The 17,175-nt window shown below is 40.3% G+C and overlaps 1 protein-coding gene across 48 annotated transcripts in view; it reads left to right on the forward strand.

The window, feature by feature from the left end:
* Positions 1-14,574, forward strand: part of LOC121295100 (MAP kinase-activating death domain protein-like) — a 54,116-nt gene extending 39,542 nt beyond the window's left edge. For 17 of the 48 annotated variants that reach the window (XM_041219441.1, XM_041219443.1, XM_041219438.1 and 14 more), the window contains 11 exons: positions 737-857; positions 1,403-1,508; positions 1,999-2,109; positions 2,468-2,575; positions 3,002-3,166; positions 3,387-3,459; positions 3,830-3,936; positions 8,232-8,240; positions 8,547-8,616; positions 11,971-12,017; positions 12,560-14,574. In XM_041219441.1, coding sequence (XP_041075375.1) covers positions 737-857; positions 1,403-1,508; positions 1,999-2,109; positions 2,468-2,575; positions 3,002-3,166; positions 3,387-3,459; positions 3,830-3,936; positions 8,232-8,240; positions 8,547-8,616; positions 11,971-12,017; positions 12,560-12,673 — 1,031 coding nt within the window. In that variant the 3' untranslated portion in view covers positions 12,674-14,574. The remainder of the gene's footprint in view (positions 1-736; positions 858-1,402; positions 1,509-1,998; positions 2,110-2,467; positions 2,576-3,001; positions 3,167-3,386; positions 3,460-3,829; positions 3,937-8,231; positions 8,241-8,546; positions 8,617-11,970; positions 12,018-12,559) is intronic. The other 31 variants (XM_041219465.1, XM_041219471.1, XM_041219469.1 and 28 more) reach the window with 2 other exon arrangements.
* The last annotated feature ends 2,601 nt before the right edge of the window (positions 14,575-17,175 follow it).

Below are 17,175 nucleotides of genomic sequence, written 5' to 3' on the forward strand. Positions count from 1 at the left end.
GCGTAGCCTCCTCTTATGAATAGTTGGCTGCTCTTCAGGGTCCTCCTTGCTAAATTGGTTGCTTTGCTTGCACAGCGGCACGCATACACAGAGGAACCAGCGACAGAGCATGCCCTGTCAAAGGCAGCTTATGAGAATGATCAAGTTTGGGATTCTAACCCTATTATATACTTTGTGTATTTACTTGGGTACAGTAGTACACTTGGTTTTAATTTACGATTGGTGTTTTTGTACAGGGTCGTTTAAAAGCTTGCATTATAATTATTTAACTGTCTGCTATCATGAAGAAATGTTTGTGCTCAGGTATGTTTCATGTGCAAGACATTTGCTCTGAATCTTCCAAACATGTCTTTCTTTTGGGATTTCACCCTATCACCAGTGGGAAGTACAAGAAGAAAAGAAATCCTAATTCTACAATACACATTGTCTTAAAACTGTAATATAAAATAGATGGATCCATACTGCTCCTCAACTTCTGCTGTGGAATTGAATTTGAATCTGTTTAAATTGATGGAACAGCAACTTTTAGATTAGTACAATTTGGAAAATATAGGGAGCAACTCTGCATGCAGAGTTAACTACATTGAATAGAGTTGACTCTTTTTAATGTTTCCGGGGGTAAATTGCCCAGCACTTCCACTGTATTCCCTCATTTGTTTGCATGGAACATCAGACTGTGTAAGGGAGGCTGTGGTGAGACCTGCCTGTCTGAGCCGTGTCTGGTGATTCGCTGCAGGTAAGGAGCGCTCCACGCTGTGGGATCAGATGCAGTTCTGGGAAGATGCTTACTTGGATGCGGTGATGCTGGAGAGGGAGGGGATGGGCATGGACCAGGGACCTCAGGAAATGATTGACAGGTATTGTCTTCCAAAAACATTTCTACTGAATGCATGCTTGTAGGCTTTCCTAACACAAGTAGAGAAGTGCATTGCAATGGCATTCGTCTGCTGTCCGTACACAGCTATAGAGAAAAATTAACAGACTGGAAGGTGAGGCAGGTCTGTTTGCATTGGGCTGCAAACGTTTAGTGAACATCTTGTGTTCATAACTGGTAGGAAGATTGGTCACATTGCTGCAAGGTTTTACAGGTCAGCAGAACTACATTGCAGGAGCTGCATGGCCTTGTTTTTCCTTCAGAAATGTACAAGTTATTTTTAAAAGGCAATATTTCTGTAGTTTTCCTTTTATTTATCATGCGTAAAGTATTCAAAACATTAGTTTAAATAATGTTACGACCATATCGGTTTCCTTTTTCAAAGGGGGAAAATATCCAGTTTTTTACTCATTAGCAGCATTTTGCTGAAAGAAGACAACTTGGATAGGGATCTGGTTCATTATACACTATAGGGTTATTTTACAAACTTATGCTGATGTAGTGTCGTGTTGTCCTTATTTTGCACAGGTATCTGTCGTTGGGAGACCACGATCGTAAACGTTTGGAGGATGACGAAGACAAATTGTTAGCGACCCTCTTGCACAACATGATTGCCTACATGCTTATGATGAAGGTTGGCGTCCCTGCTATTGTTCTGGGCTACACCTAGGGCTCTTAGTTGAAAGGTAGACAGCTAGCATGAAGAATAGTGTTTTGTTTACCCAAAGTGTGGGAATGAGATTATTTACAGAGGAGGGGTTGCAGCTAAGCAATGAGGTTTTAAGAGAAAATGTTACATGTTGGAAGTTACGAAGAAGAAATTTAATGCAGGAGGGTCCTATCCCGGTCATGGCAGGCCATTCCACTGCAGGTTTAACAGGTTAATTAACTACTTCAGGATCTGGATGGAGGTATAATTGGTTCAGTTAAACAATTTAGGACAGGGTTGGAACAAAGCCCCTGATTTTATTGTATTTGTTGGCTCTGTTTATTGTATGGTTACGTCCTCTATGCAGTTTACAATACTTCTCGTAGCATCATGTACAGCGAGGGACAGTGACTATGATTCTCGTGGTGGTACTTAAGTCAGGACACAACCCCTAAACCCAGACACTCGTTCCCAGGTAAATAAGAGTGACATCAGAAAGAAGGTCCGACGGCTGATGGGAAAATCCCATATTGGCCTTGCTTACAGTCAGGAGGTCAACGAAGCCCTGGATCGCTTGGCAGAGCTGGTGAGCACGTTAACTTCTAGAATGTTTTAACAGTGCGTGCGTGCGTGCGTATTTTTAGTGTTATAATCTATAACTGTAGCTATGACTTACTCAAAGTGTTAAACACTAAAACTTCATTTAAATATAAGAAAAAAAAAAAAAGCCCAGTCAAATAGTAAATATTTTAGCTAATGCCTTTGTCAGTGTAATAAACACAGACAGCAAATTTTTGTAGTCCTTCTCGGAAGTAAATGGCTGAAATTGCTGCATCAGTGCTTTTTCTCCTCAGTGATACAGTCCTAAATTATTTATTTGTGTATTGAGTGAGACGGCTTGACTGTGGAGGGTGCGATCATGTTAATAAATGTGTTGTGTTCAGAACGGTCGGGAGCTCCTAATCAGACCAAGCGGCAGCCGGCACATTAAGAAGCAAACCTTTGTGGTGCATGCTGGGACGGATACCACAGGAGACATATTCTTTATGGAGGTACAGACTGCATTGTCTTTCTTGAAACTAGACAAACTGTCCTTAAAATGTAAAATAATAGACCTACAGTATTTTGACAGTTTTGTAAATAGCATGTAGCGTAGTCAGCTTTTAAAACTGTGACTGATTTCCCACACACCCTGATGACCACAAATCTTAAACTATCTTGTCAACGGTTAACATTAGATAGGCCAGGAATAGCGACGATTGCAGTCTAAGTAGTGTTGTAAAGACCAACATGAGTTTAGAAGAGGTTCTTAAATATCATTTAGGATTGTTAAATATAAACTCAGCCTTGTGGATCTGAGCCTTTACACTCTCACTGGTGCCCTCGTCAGTCCAGATCAGCCAGTGCTGCTCTATATGAGCCTCTTCCCTGTGCTGGGGGTCTGCATGTTCTTACAGTCTCACCTCGTCTCCCTGCAGGTTTGCGATGACTGCATCGTGCTGAGGAGCAACATCGGCACAGTCTACGAGCGCTGGTGGTACGAGAAGCTCATCAACATGACTTACTGTCCCAAAACCAAAGTGCTGTGTCTGTGGAGGAGGAATGGGCAGGAGACGCAGCTCAACAAGTTCTATACAAAGAAGGTGGGTCCTGACGGCAAAAATAACCCAGAATACAGAGGGGAGGGGACTGTGGGACAACACCATAGGAGGCATGTAATGTAGAGACCAAAGTGTTAGCGCTGTTCAGTGCTAGGCTGGTGTAATGTACATTGGTTATCCAACGACTCCTAAGGGCTACATCTGCCAGTATTAATAACCACTGGAGTTGCTGTATTAAAGCTGTCGCTGTTCTCTTTGTCAGTGTCGGGAGCTGTATTACTGTGTGAAGGACAGCATGGAGCGTGCAGCTGCAAGGCAGCAGAGCATTAAATCAGGTAAGAGCTCTACAAGAGAACAGTGTGCATGCATTACTCTCCACCGTCCCACTGTGTAGTGCCCACGGTGGTTTCAGAGTATTCTGTATTTAGGAACCTCCTTGGTAAATATTAGTATAGAACAGTGCACTTTCCACAAGGTCTTCAGCATTCTTTATAACAGCAGCTTAGAAATGCATGAAATGAATGTCTTTGACTATACTGTTAAAGGATTTGAGTTGCCCTGCCAAAACTTACAAAAAACTGAAAATAATCCTTACAAATGCATTATAAAATAGATGCATAGATGAAGAACGTATGTATCGCATAGTCTAATTCTACACGCGGTGAGTGAAGGGGATATCCACTCTCTTGCTCCCTTGTCTTTCAGGGCCGGAGCTGGGCGGAGAGTTCCCTGTGCAGGACATGAAGACGGGAGAGGGGGGGTTGCTACAGGTCACCCTGGAGGGCATCAACCTCAAGTTTATGCACAGTCAGGTAGGAGGGCCGATCTGCCTTGCTGTGTTGCATGAGCATGCTTCTGTGTTACACGGCACGACTCCTCTGAGTGGTGGCTACAAATAAATGCATATTAGAACGATACCGTGCAGTATTACAAACACATGCTAACCCTGGCAGTGTCTTTCCAATGCTTCAGATTGAAGTGTTTCTTCTCACAACCCTGCAAACTCTACAGTAGCTCAATTTGAAGTGGTTTGTGGTTTCAGTTTCGGATCACGGCAATGTCAGAATCCGTGATAAGGTTCATATTCAAAATGGAGTTATTTAACCAGGATAGAACCCTTGAGATATGATTCTCGTTTTACAAGGGGCTCCTGGCAGAAGATCCCTACATCAGTAGGCATATGGTTAGATATGCAAGTATATTGTTATTTAGAGCTAGTGTGTGTGTATGTGTGTGTATGTGTATGTGTGTGTGTATATATATATATATATATATATATATATATATATATATATATAATATATATATATATATATATATATATACACATACATACATACATACATATACTGTAATTCTTCAATGTGGCGCCGCCCTCATATTAAAGACGCCCTCGTACAGACACCACAGTCATATATCAGCTTTATAATAGAGGCTGCCCTCGAATAAACGCTGCTGTCAATAAAGAAACATTGAGGTATTTTTTTCTCCCCCTACTAAAAAAAAACAAAACACACATACAGTGAACAAATAAACTCGCAGCACTGACACTGTACATGTAACGCACCCGAAGAGACGTGAGCCTCAATCTAGCATGTGAATTACAAACTAATGCACACACACATAAACACATATTATGTATTAATAGTACAGTTCTGAAAGAAAATGCAAGATAAACTACGTACAGAACAGCAGTCCTTCTGAAGTTCTTATAGGTGGTTTTGTTGTTTTGTTTTTAGTTCATTTGTAATTCCTGTACAAATAAAAACAATGTGCTTACTGTCTATGAGAAGATTTAGTTTCGGTTTCTCTTGAAGATAAATTACAAACAAACAAGTTACAGTGACAAAAAAAAAAAACGAGTAAGATATATTGTGGTTTTTACAGAAATCGAGCTGATATTCTGAGGTCGTGTGGTGCAGAAAAACATCCACGTCACACTCTTGGATTTAACTGCCACACCAGCATTGTCCCGCCCCTTAACAACCAACATACACTCCTGATTCGCTGGTACAGTACTCCCCTGACCTTCCAACTCCAACCAAATGGTCTCTCAATAACTGTCGCAGATAAATGTACTGTAGTCAAAGTAGGTTAGCCACACACGCAGCTACATACTTATTAGTTCCTTCCATACACACGATATCAAAGCATATTGCAAGTACTGCACAGTAATTGAATCAATACATCTGTAGGAATGAATGCTGCAGTGTTTGTTCACTATCACACAGGTTTCAGTTTTGTTTCCCCCAAACAGTGTAGCCTTCTTACTTGAGAATTTTATTCAGTACGTAAAGATTGAACTCAGTCTGTGTACTGTCCCTGATTTCATTTAGGGAACCTGGAACAACTATTTTGGGCACCTGCTAGGGTTAATACAATGAGAATCGCAACATTCAGTGACTTAAAAGCCTTGCTACCAAAATAATGTGTAGCTTTGCTGAAGGCAGGAGTTAAACGGTGCCTTAGAGGAAACTTCAGTGTTGTGATTTAACTGTTTCATTTGCTAGGTGTTCTCCTTTTTTTTTTTTTTTTTTTTTTGCTGAATCGATTTACAAAGTAACCACGTGTTTCTGTGTAATATATATTTGCTGTTGTGCCTCGTTATAACAGTAAGTGTAGATGTTCTTTTTTTCGTAAGTGATTTATTCATTTGTCTTGTGACTCTGCTCGTGTGCACTATTCTGGTTTAAGGGAAGTCCTGAGAAGTGATCCTGTTTAGAACAAAGACTTTTCATTAATAACTTGTGCGTGTTTGTCTTTCCCAGGGGCTCAGAGCACTCAAACACTCAAATGCTTGTGTGCTTTGACCCCCCCCCCCCCCCCCCCCAATTAAGGGTTTCAGTCACAGTCTATAAAAGCCACTTCTAAGGTGTTTGTACATTTTCCTGCCATTCTGAAATCTCTCAGCTCATCCTTGGTGGTTTTGAACAGTTCAATATTAGTTTTTGTGAGAGGGATCCAGAACAGAAGGGTTAATGAGACTGTTCACAAACCTGACAGATGATTTTGAGCAGTCTGGCTGTTGGTGTGCAATGTGTTGCTTGTAGGTGGGTGCGAGGATAGAGCTCATTTCAATAATACTTCACTTCCCACCAGCAAAGAGCTGCTTGCTTTACATTATGTTCTAATTACTTGGTATTCTAAAGTTCCATCATTTTAAAACATGAAAATATGAACATGTAAACCATGGGCGAAACAGTCCACAAACCATTCATCATAACCCCTCTAGACTAGTGTTTACCAGAAGGGGTCACTATACTCCATTGGTGTAACTAGTACTGTAGTGAAATGAGGGCTGGAAGGGGGTAAAACTGGCTATTTGTATTAATTTTATTAGTGAAATTTAGAATGCATGTAGTACATGATTTAATAGTTAACGATGTTGAAAGTTAGTAAACAGCTGTTGTTGTTTTTTTTGTTTCAATCCTGATCTTGTTGTATATTAGACACAACTAAACCTGTTGCAAAAAGTAGGGAACTTTGGTAAAGTATTATGCAGTTCATGGCCTAACCCGCTTTCCGAATAATTGTGTGCAGTGCTCAAGAACAGGAAGTTGTGTGATGTTCAAGTGCACTGTACTGTATTGGAAACACTTCTTTTTTTTTACACATGTATTTGGTGTTGTGTACCTTACTCATTCAGTAGTTAAAAACAGGAACTCATTTTGTGTCATTCCAGCTAAACAAACCAGATTCTAGGGAGGTGTTCCCACCATTTGTGGCTGATGAGACATGAACCACGTGTGACTGAGAAACAGGTTCCAGGGTAGCTGTTGTGCGTGCAATAGAAGAGCTGTGGAACCACTCTAATATCTCTCTATGTGGACCTGGCAAATAACATATCCCTTGAGAGAGTGTTTCAAGAGCTTTCCAGTTAATAATAGAAGAATGACTTGGGGATTTGAAGTAAAGGGTCGATCTGGTGTGAATCTTAAGGCTTGGGATTGTACTGTGTCTTGCAATACAGCATGTCAGCTACTGGAACTTTCAGACACAATCAAATTAAAAGCCTCATAGAACAGAAAGATGCAGAACAGAAAATGGTCCATTGAACATTCGTTGCACCCTTTTGAAGTGGAAGTGAATGTGCATGATTTAAAAAGCTAGTAGAAATGTGTATCACACCCAGGCTGGAAGCCACACTGCCACCTACTGGCAGTCTGGTTCTGGGCAGTGTTGTCTGCTCCCTCGCCCCAGCAGAGAGACAGCATCTCGTTATAATTTACAGTGACTTGGTCAAGCCTTAGCATATGTCATTTTGCTTCCCATTTCCTTTAAAATTTGGGCTTTGCAGCCATTCTTTGTGCGTGCTCCAATGTTATTATAATTTTTTCTCTAAATCTGAATCCGAAGAGCCGGGACTGAACAGCCTACCTCAGTGTGATCTTTGACAGTCCAACCTACTCTATATAGACAGAGAGTAGATGGGGTTGTCAGAGCTGAACGGTCATATTGTCACGTGATGTCAGTTTAGTCCCAGCTTATTTGGTTCTCCAGACAAGCTAAAAGGAGCAATGAAACTCGCACTCAATGTGACTGAACACATCATAAAACAATAAAGGAAAAGGATATAAGCACTTCAGTACGTAGTCATGCTTCTAAGCCTTCCTGCACCGTGCTGTCGGCACAGGAGTACAGCCCTAGCTAATTCACCAAGCCACAGGGGCACCTCCTGCTGGGCAGTCAGGGAAGGAGCATTGGCATGGGAGACGTTACTGTAGACTCACAGCGGCGCCAATCGCCTGCCCTCCTTGCTGGTGGAGGATGCATGGAGGTGGGTGGTTCATTTTGGGAGGGGTAGACGTGTGAAATTGGAGATCTCTCTATATATGTATGTATGTATGTGTGTGTCTATATATATATATATATATATATATATATATATATATATATATATATATGTGTGTGTGTGTTTATTTGTATATATAAAAATATTATTATTTTATATTTTTTATACTTTTTGTTTTGTAATTATCCATGCCATTCTGAAAAGCCTGCTTCTACTAGAATACACTGTTTCTAATTATCTTCGGTGGGTGTACGTGCTGTCTGTGTTCAATATTAATCCAAACCGTTTCTCTTCCATGCTTTCTCCCCCTGCAAGGAACGGAAGGTACTGATCTTCTGCTATCTTTGCTTCTTAGCCATGCTTTTTTAAAATGTTGTTTGTATTTTGGCTGTGTGGCGGATTGTGAGTTTGCTTTTGTTGCGTGCATCCTTTTTCTTTTAGATATAGTTTTGAATTGTTCTTCCTTGATTTGTAGCATTCTTTGCTAGAGCATTAGAGAGTTTGTTTGCATGTTGTGATGTCTGTTTTAGTCTTATGTTCTGTTATGATCTGTTTTTATTTTTGCTTGATTTTTTTATAAATGAATCATGGAATTATTTGCTAATGTTTCTTTTTTCCTTTTTGTTTTAGGTTTTCATAGAGCTGAAGCACATTAAAAAGTGCAATACTGTCAAAGGAATCTTTGTCCTGGAGGAATTTGGTAATTACATTATTTTGATACTAGGTTTGTACATTACACGGCAGTAACTCAGATTCAGAGCAGACATTGCACAGCATGGATGTACAGCAGCTTCTGCTTTATGCATTGGGGTGCATTATCATTGGTTACTTTGAGCTGATTGTTTCAAACTGAGCGCGGTTCCATTAGTTTTGGAAGTATGTGTGAACTTTCAGAGTGCATACTGTATGTGAATACAAAAGGAACCCAGGTCCTTTTTCTCCAGAGTTAGTTTCCAAGTTCGGTTAGTTTAGACATGAACCAATTGCAATCGGACCCTTAGACTAGTTTTACTAAAGAAGTGCCTTTGCAGTTTATAAAAACAAGACATCAAGAACTTGAAGCAAGACATTTTGCAACAGCTGTATATTATTAGGGTAAGATGTTAAACTTTTTCAAAGCAGAATTCATTTTTAAAATCCATAAGTCCTTTGCAGGGATAAAAATGAAATGTTGGGTCGGTTCACTTTTCATTAGTGTTTTGTTCTTGTGTTCACCGTTTTTGCCGTGGTTTGAATTAACCCTCAAAGCACCATCGCTGTCCATTTACGTTTTTCATGAGGGCTCAGTGTCTCAATGTCACGGTTAGCAGGAGCTTGCTGTGGTGGGGAAGGTAAATGATGTCATAGCTAGACTGAAGGTTTTTTAGTTTGTGTAGTAAAAATGAAATTCTGTTCTACTTAAACCGATTGGATAGGCTTAGTTATGAGTTTGAAAGAGAGGCAGGTGAATCGTGTCTTGTAGGTAGATGTTTGTGCAAACGGTGTCACTCATAATAAACTGTTTCTGTAGCACACAAGACCAAGTTGTTTCTTGACATTTACTCTTGATGGTCTGTTACTATTAAGTAAAGAGAAAAACATTAGTACTGAAAAACATAGTTCTGTAACATCGAGACAAGGTCTACAATTTAAAAAACATTATGCCCATTGCTGTAGCTATCTGCTAAAATAATTGAGCATTGGTTACAGTTCATTCTCCAAATCCATCATTTTTACATGCAATGCATTATGTATTTATCGATAGACCTGTCGTTTGTAGCATAAGAAACTGCATCAATACAGTCCAGTAGCTTTTCCCTGCAAAAATACGTGGGCATTGCTGGGGGATAAAACCGGGAATCTAGCTTCCATCTTCTCTTAGCTGTGAGCTGCATACAAACTAGACAGTATTACAGCAGGACCCTGTAATAACTAAGAAGTAGACAGATGCATTTTGAATGTAATATTTGGTGTTTATGTAACTGTGAAGGCCACCGACGGTGTACATCATCTGATTTATACTGTTAGCAAACAGGAGTGAGAGAAGCAGGTGCATCTGTCAGACTACACAGGGATGTACGCAGATAACTCCTATTGCTTAGTGAATTGAGTCATTCTAGGATTTACTGTTGGTTTTACCTGTTGCCTATACACTGGCTAACTAAGCTCATAATAAAACCCAGAATGGCTCTCACTGCTACGCAATGGGAGTCTCTTTTGCAGGCAGCTAGATGATGACAGTAGTCCGATCAGGCTCCGCTTGTGCTGGTTTGAGTTACTGCTGTGTTTCTGTGCTTCTTTTGTAATTCGTACCCTCACCTTCGCTGCTATGAAAACCTTCATTCTCCTGCAGGTAAAGTGGTGTCGCATATCTCTTCCTCTCTTTCACGTATCAGATCTCTGTTGGGAACCATTGATCCATTTTCATTAGCTGTAGCATTTCAAAACCATGCAAGCGGGACAGCATTCCTTTTCCATACTCTAGTTAGCCAACTTCAGATGATCTTTTAAATGATAAAATGTGTCCGCAAGCTGCAGCCACCTACTCCCCAATGAATATCGGAGCAGTCCGCCTCTGGTTTCTTGGAAAGAAGGTGATTTTTATATCTAGAGAGAAGCTGCAAGTTATGGGCTTGGCTTCACAATGCTGTCATCACCAGTAAGTAAAAGGAGTGCTGTCTGCATTTAATCATTTATAATGTTTTACACTTACTAATGAAAAGTCGATATGCTTATTTTACAGGACACAGCTTTCTATTTTATTTTATTTCTTCATTGCAACCGTTTGTCTGCTACCATTATGATCTGGCTTGCAATATTGCACTAGGACCTGATTTTCAACCTTTTTAAAATTTGGACATTTAAAAAAAAATAAAAACAAAAAACAAACAAACAACAGCAATCCTTGGTGTTTTGTAAGTTTTTCACACAGTGTTTCATTCTCACATTGGTCGCCTTTCTTTTATTACTGGATTTTGACCCGATATGCTTTTCTCACGAAACACTCTTCTTTTTCACGTTTTTGTTTTTGCAAGTGCAAACATTTCACCTGGTTGCTTTCAGCAGAGGGTTCTGTGCACTATAGTCGGTTTACGAATTCAGATCACAAAAGTCCGATGATCATGAACCAGAAAGGCTAGACTGGCCTTATCTTCCTCGCAATAAGCCGTGACTAATGGATGTAACTTCTCCTACGTGCATGTTTCTGTTTAGACTCCTTAGTAGTAGGTTTTGTCCATCTAGGGAGAAACCTTTTTATTTTTGATTGGTTAATGCTTATTTATGCGAGTCAGATGGATTGCTGTAGGTATGTATTGACAGACACCCCAGGTCTAGACCCTTGCACAGGCACTTGCCACAGTGATTCAACACACAGTACATAAGGAATAATATTCGTCTTGCATTAGGATGTTCATCATCTTATTAAATCTATTTCTTCTGCATGAGCACCCTTTTTAAAATACTGCATGCTGAATGATTTATTCCTTCTAACTTTGTGCCTCCATACACTTCTTGCTTTGAGACGTCGCAATCCTTGTCGGAGAAGTTAAGACTGCTGACAATAATCCAGATAGTGAATCTATTTACGATCCTGCCTATTTGTGCCACTAACAACTAGTGCAAGACTTACATAGGAAATAAAAACAAGCTTTTAGCTCTGCCTATATGAATATATCAATCATACATGTGTAATCTTACATTTCTGAAATGTATCTCAATATATATTTTAGGCCACTTTTGATTTAAATAAATAAATAAAAATCCAAAAATATATCACAGATATGTGAAATGTTGTATATATTTCATACATTGCATGGGCATAAATTACGTTTAAATTCTACCCGAAATGTAATTTTCAGTACATGGTGGGATGCATTTCAAACATGGGCTGTGTGCATGATTCTGAAACTCAGCTCTCTTGTGCTAGACTAGCAGCTCCAGACAGACCTGTGCGTTCCTTGAGATCTGAATTCCCTATGCTATGTGCACATCACTTCAGCTGACTACATGCTTTTCACTGGCTTTTCCTCCTGTGTTGAACTGTTTGTTTTGTCTCTTGCCCGTCCGGTTTTAGTTCCTGAAACTAAAGAAGTGGTGATCCACAAGTACAAGACTCCGATGGTGAGTGGACCAAGATGTCTCTGTTTCTAAAGCTTTCATGCTGTTGTTTGCATGCTGTTCTCTTAACACAATCCACTGCAGGAGACTAGGTTTCAGACCACTGAATGTCACACCAGGGAGACTTGGGGTTTGATACAGCAAAGTTGCCTTGTTGTCCTGGTCTCTGGAACCTGCTTTCAAGCCACTGTTCCTGAAAAAGTGGCTCTGTGTTCCCTCTGCTTTAGGCAGCAGCTCAGTGGTCAGAGAACAAGACTCTGGAGAGACGTGTAATAAATATATAAATCCTAGAAGTCTTACACTGAGCTGTCTCTTGATATTGCTCACTCCATTGTGGTGGAGCTTCGTATGGACATGTTATACCTGCTTATGTGAATCGCTTCCGGGTAATTCAATTGGTTGGCTAATTTAAATCTCTATCTTGAACCAGTTGACCGAACTGAATGAAACTTGCCCGTCAGCATTTCTTTTTCTATTCACAGAGCGCGAGAGAGAAAGCTCTGTGATTTTGGATTCTTAATGCTGGCCCTTCTGTTTTGCAACAGGCCCACCAGATCTGCTACTCCGTGCTGTGTCTCTTCTCCTACATGGCTGCAGTGAGAGGGAAGGAAGCAGAGGGCAAAACAAAGGCACTGTCTCCGAGGCTCATCCCCAGCTAGCTCCTGACTCCCCCTTCCCTCCTTCTCTCCCCTCCCCTCCCCAAGCAGAAGGGTCGCTCGCTCGCTGCACACCACAGAAGACTCTCGTTCACATTCCTGTCCGTGTCGTCTCATGTTTAGTGCTCTGAACGTTGTTGTCTTGTTAAACTATGTATGTCTTTTTACTACTGCCAGTCCCTTTGTGGTCATTTGTTGTGTGTTTTCCTGTTTTAATTTCCATGCACCATTTTATGTGGGATTCTGAATGTATTTTACTGGCTGCGGCTGTTAATTTTTAGGTTAATAAATAAATACAATTCAAAACCGTGCACACTTTGCATAAAATACCTACGCAGCTTCCAGTTAGAAGTGCGCTTCTTTGCTCTGCTTTATTTTTCTTTTTCAAGGCATGTTAAGGTTTTAGCTTTGCAAACTCTTTCTCGTTTTACTACTGGAGACGTTAGAGGTGCCGGCAGAGTAAAGCTTGCTTGGCTACAAAACCCACGGCACAACGACTGTTCAGCACAGTGACGTTTTACTGTGAGCAGCAAAGCAGGGGGAATAGACAACCTCGACTGTGCAGAACTGCTGTAATCATGTAATCGTCGTTGCACTTTGAAACCAGCGTTTTAATCCTGAATATATGTTGGCTTTGTGGTTAATGTTAAATGTAGCTTTATAAGGAAAAGTAAATGCATACAACAAAATGCATTCATTAGAATGAGAATCGATTGCCTTATAAACTGTTTTAATGAAATATTTCTAAAGCATGAGAAGTTGTTCCAGTCCTTTTCTGGAAGAGAACAAGCAGCAGCTTGAGTATTCTAGAAGGCAGTGTGAGTAGAGTTCTAACGGCCTGTCACAGGTTCCCCACGGGACAATATTGACATTCTGTGTAAAAGGATCTTTATTCTCCACCAATCCACCAATAAGCTGGAAGCTGCTGTAATGACCTCCAGCTTGCTACCCTTCTCAGCAAACACCCTTGCATGCCGTTCTAAATGTTTCATTAAATTTGAAATCTGAGAAGCGCTTTCAGAATAGCACTTAAGAGTCCTTCCAACAAATGGTGAATCACTGTGCTAGCTATCGGGGCATGTATCTCTTCAAATTATCACTGTAAAAAAGGATATCCTGTTCAATTCTACCCCGCTGCGCTAGATTTTATGTATATACAGTGTTTCGTGGATGTAGGCATTTGTAGCATTGTTTTCCACTTGTCTGAAGTAAGCTGCTGTAGAAAATGTTATACATTAATGAATACATACATGAATAAAAATCTTATTAAAAAAATAAACAAAAAACAATTAGAATTAAGCACCAACTGTGTTTTAGAAATTCTGAAATTGATACTTGGATAAAACTGTGCTACTGCTGACCTGGCAAGTTTCCTGCTGTAAAGTGTCCATTTTTAAAGGGTGTAACAGATTTTCCTGCTATCTGCAAGTCAGGACGTTGTGTGTGTGCTGTGATGATGTTCCTAAAATGTATTTATGTGTGGATACATGTAGCCATAGGGGTGTACTTTCCTTGTTTAGTTTTTTTGGTTTTTAAAGAAATGAACTTCTGAGCTACGTATTCAAGGTTAAAGACTTGCACAATGTTATTACTTCCGATTTTAAAGAATCCCAGAGACTCTAAATGTTGTCAATGTAAATAATATTAAAGAAATCTGTGTTCCACTGGGGCAGACAGAGGGAATGGGGGGGGGGCATGGTTTTGCATCATCTACTGCTTTCATTGATGCTGATTCAATGTGTGACGTGGTCTGTTTCAGCTGAAATATTTCCATTCCAGAGTTTGCTGCTGTAGAAAGGAAAAAAGAAAAATGGGGGTGACTGGTGTAAATATTTCAGTATTAAGAATATTTATAGAAAATGTACAGCTTTGGGAGTGTGAGAATAAAAAAATCATGTGTCCAACCCGGAGTTTGTGAACGGAAAGCTTTGTGTTAATGTTGTGCTTTTAAAGAGAACGCTAAGCAGGCTGTGTGTCGCACGTGTTCTGGTTCAAGCTTGTACAGGGCGCGTTAAGTAAGTGAGCTGCTCAGAGCAACTCGGTGAAAGAACCCACTTAATGGCATGCTCCATTCCTCTCCCTCTGAGCAGCTCAGAGCACTACAGAGCAGATTCCATCTGTGATCTTTGTGAGCGGAAAAAACCTCACTCCAAGCCGCTCAGTCAGGACCAGGGTTGGAAAACCCTGACTTAACACACCCACTGTTTTGTGTTTTGATCCAGGAACTAAAAGACTGAGCTGTGCATACAGTCATCCACCAGGGGGAGCAAGTAGGCACAGTGGGTGTGTTAGTTTAGTAAATGTTATGGCGAGGCACGCCTGGCTGATAATGCTTGTAATTATAAACCAGCATTCGGTCAGACTCTAAAATAGTGTAAAGCTACAACATGGAGCAAATATCATTCAATCTGATAGAGGGATATTATTAGACAAATGAGCTTTCTGGCATATTGGCCAATGGATTATTTAGCAGTGGTAATAGAACGTTGTGAGAACGTGCTGCTGGGTCTGTCTTGAAGCCCTGCCTAATTAATAAAGGTGCTGCCACCAGACTCCAGTTCACCCCTTTTATTAGAGAGTGGCTTGGTGTGGGTGTGGAATATCGGAGTTAACTGCTTGCGACTTTCTTGCGTCCTCAGTGGAAGAACACTTCCAGGGCACAGGTTAATAGCTACAAACCTGGTGTAGCAGCTGTAAGTGAGCAGGCATGTTTGGCTTTATAAGAAGATGAATACATTAGGTACAATACCGTACCAGATTGCTCTGAGAAGTGTGAGAAGCACGTTTTTCAAACAGGATTCAAACCCATGATTTAAAACCCATTGTTTAAAATGCCTTCCAAATACCAATTGAAACCTGTAGTACTTTCTGTATAAAAGCAGGTTCAAACACCACCCACTGGAATAATTAAGAGCAATAGAATGCAAATAAAAACCAGCTGCTGTACATCTACAATGTATAATATCTAAAGCAATTGTTAAAAAAAAAGCATGTAACGTTAACCCTATTGAAACCCAAAGAGAGGTCATATTTAAACACAAAGCAAACGTTAATGGCTGCAATATCAGAAGTGTGGTTGATTTCACAGAGGAAGTGCTAAGACTAAACATAAAGCTCTTGTGATTAGCGAGTCTCAGATAAGTCTTTCAGACTCCCGGCAAGTGTCAATGAGGGACACATAGAATGACAAAGTGAGAAATAGGTCATTTAACATTTACATGTCACTGAGGCAGAGTCAGCCGCAGTAGCAGAATAGGTGTTGTGTGCAGAGGTCTGGTTTTCTTGTTCTAGCTATTGCACTGGCTGGGTTCTGTCTGTGACACTTATCAGTCCAGGCTAATGGTCAGCTACATCTTATCATGGGGAAATTGTGTTGAGGTGCTGTCTGCCAAAAGATAGCATTTTAAATAACTATGGAAAAAAACCAGTCGCCTTCACCCCCACCCCCTCCTCCCAGCTTAACATTACCATACAGACATGAAGATTTCCGTCCTAAAAGCAGTTACCTCTTTTGAACGGAAAACAAACTGAACTAAACTAGAAACAAGCACCAGTGAAGCTTACAGACTAGTGCTGAAATAGCAGCACAATGAATGGTTCCAAAATAGGTAATTGGGTGGAAAGACCTGGATCATTCCACTCTGTAGGAAGTTTTAATCATGACCTCACTGTGACCTGGCACAATCCTGGAGGAGAAACTCATATCCCACCCCCCGATGCTTGATAAAGAGGTCAGTGCTGGTTATCTGTGGTGAGCTTGAGACACAGATCTGATAGCCAGCCCCTGCCTGTCAGCAGCACAGAGTGCTAGGCAAAGTAAAGTCCCTTCTGAGAGAGTGCAGAGCAGCAGATACAGGACCTCCTTCAGTCTGTCAGCACGCGCACAGAAGAGATCTCCAAACACCTCTTATTATACAGCTCAAACAGACACAAGGAAAAACTATATATATAGTCACTGTACAACTTTCTAAATGAAAGTACAACTTCAATCTACCTAGCTATTTCTACCATGCTACCTGAAGAAGGCAGAAAGCAAAATGTTGTAACTATTAAAATAGTGAGTTTTCAGTTTGTTTATATATATATACACACACACACACACACACACACACACACACACACTAATTATTGTGATATTAAACAATTAGATAATCCACATGTGTTTATTGTGAACTAATTTTAGGTTTGGGAGTGGATGCATTAATGTTGGCCTAACATAAATTAAATTGCAATTACCAAGGTAGTGATAATATAATTATACTTTTATTAGCAAGACTGTCATTAGTGTATTAAATACATAACAGTAGTTTTTGTTGCCTTGCATAGCATTAGTACTTTGGCCTTCGATGCCTATTGCAACCCTCTGTCAAAGTTTTTAATGTCTTGTCTGATTAAACTGATTAACTGTTTAGCAGCTGTTTTAGATGATATGCATGTTGCCAGTGTTTGCAGAACAGATTCACTTTGTGATTAACTGAGGGACAGCCACGCTTACACAAAATGTG

This window comes from Polyodon spathula, chromosome 19, assembly GCF_017654505.1.
Source record: "Polyodon spathula isolate WHYD16114869_AA chromosome 19, ASM1765450v1, whole genome shotgun sequence".
Taxonomy (NCBI): Eukaryota; Metazoa; Chordata; class Actinopteri; order Acipenseriformes; family Polyodontidae; genus Polyodon; species Polyodon spathula.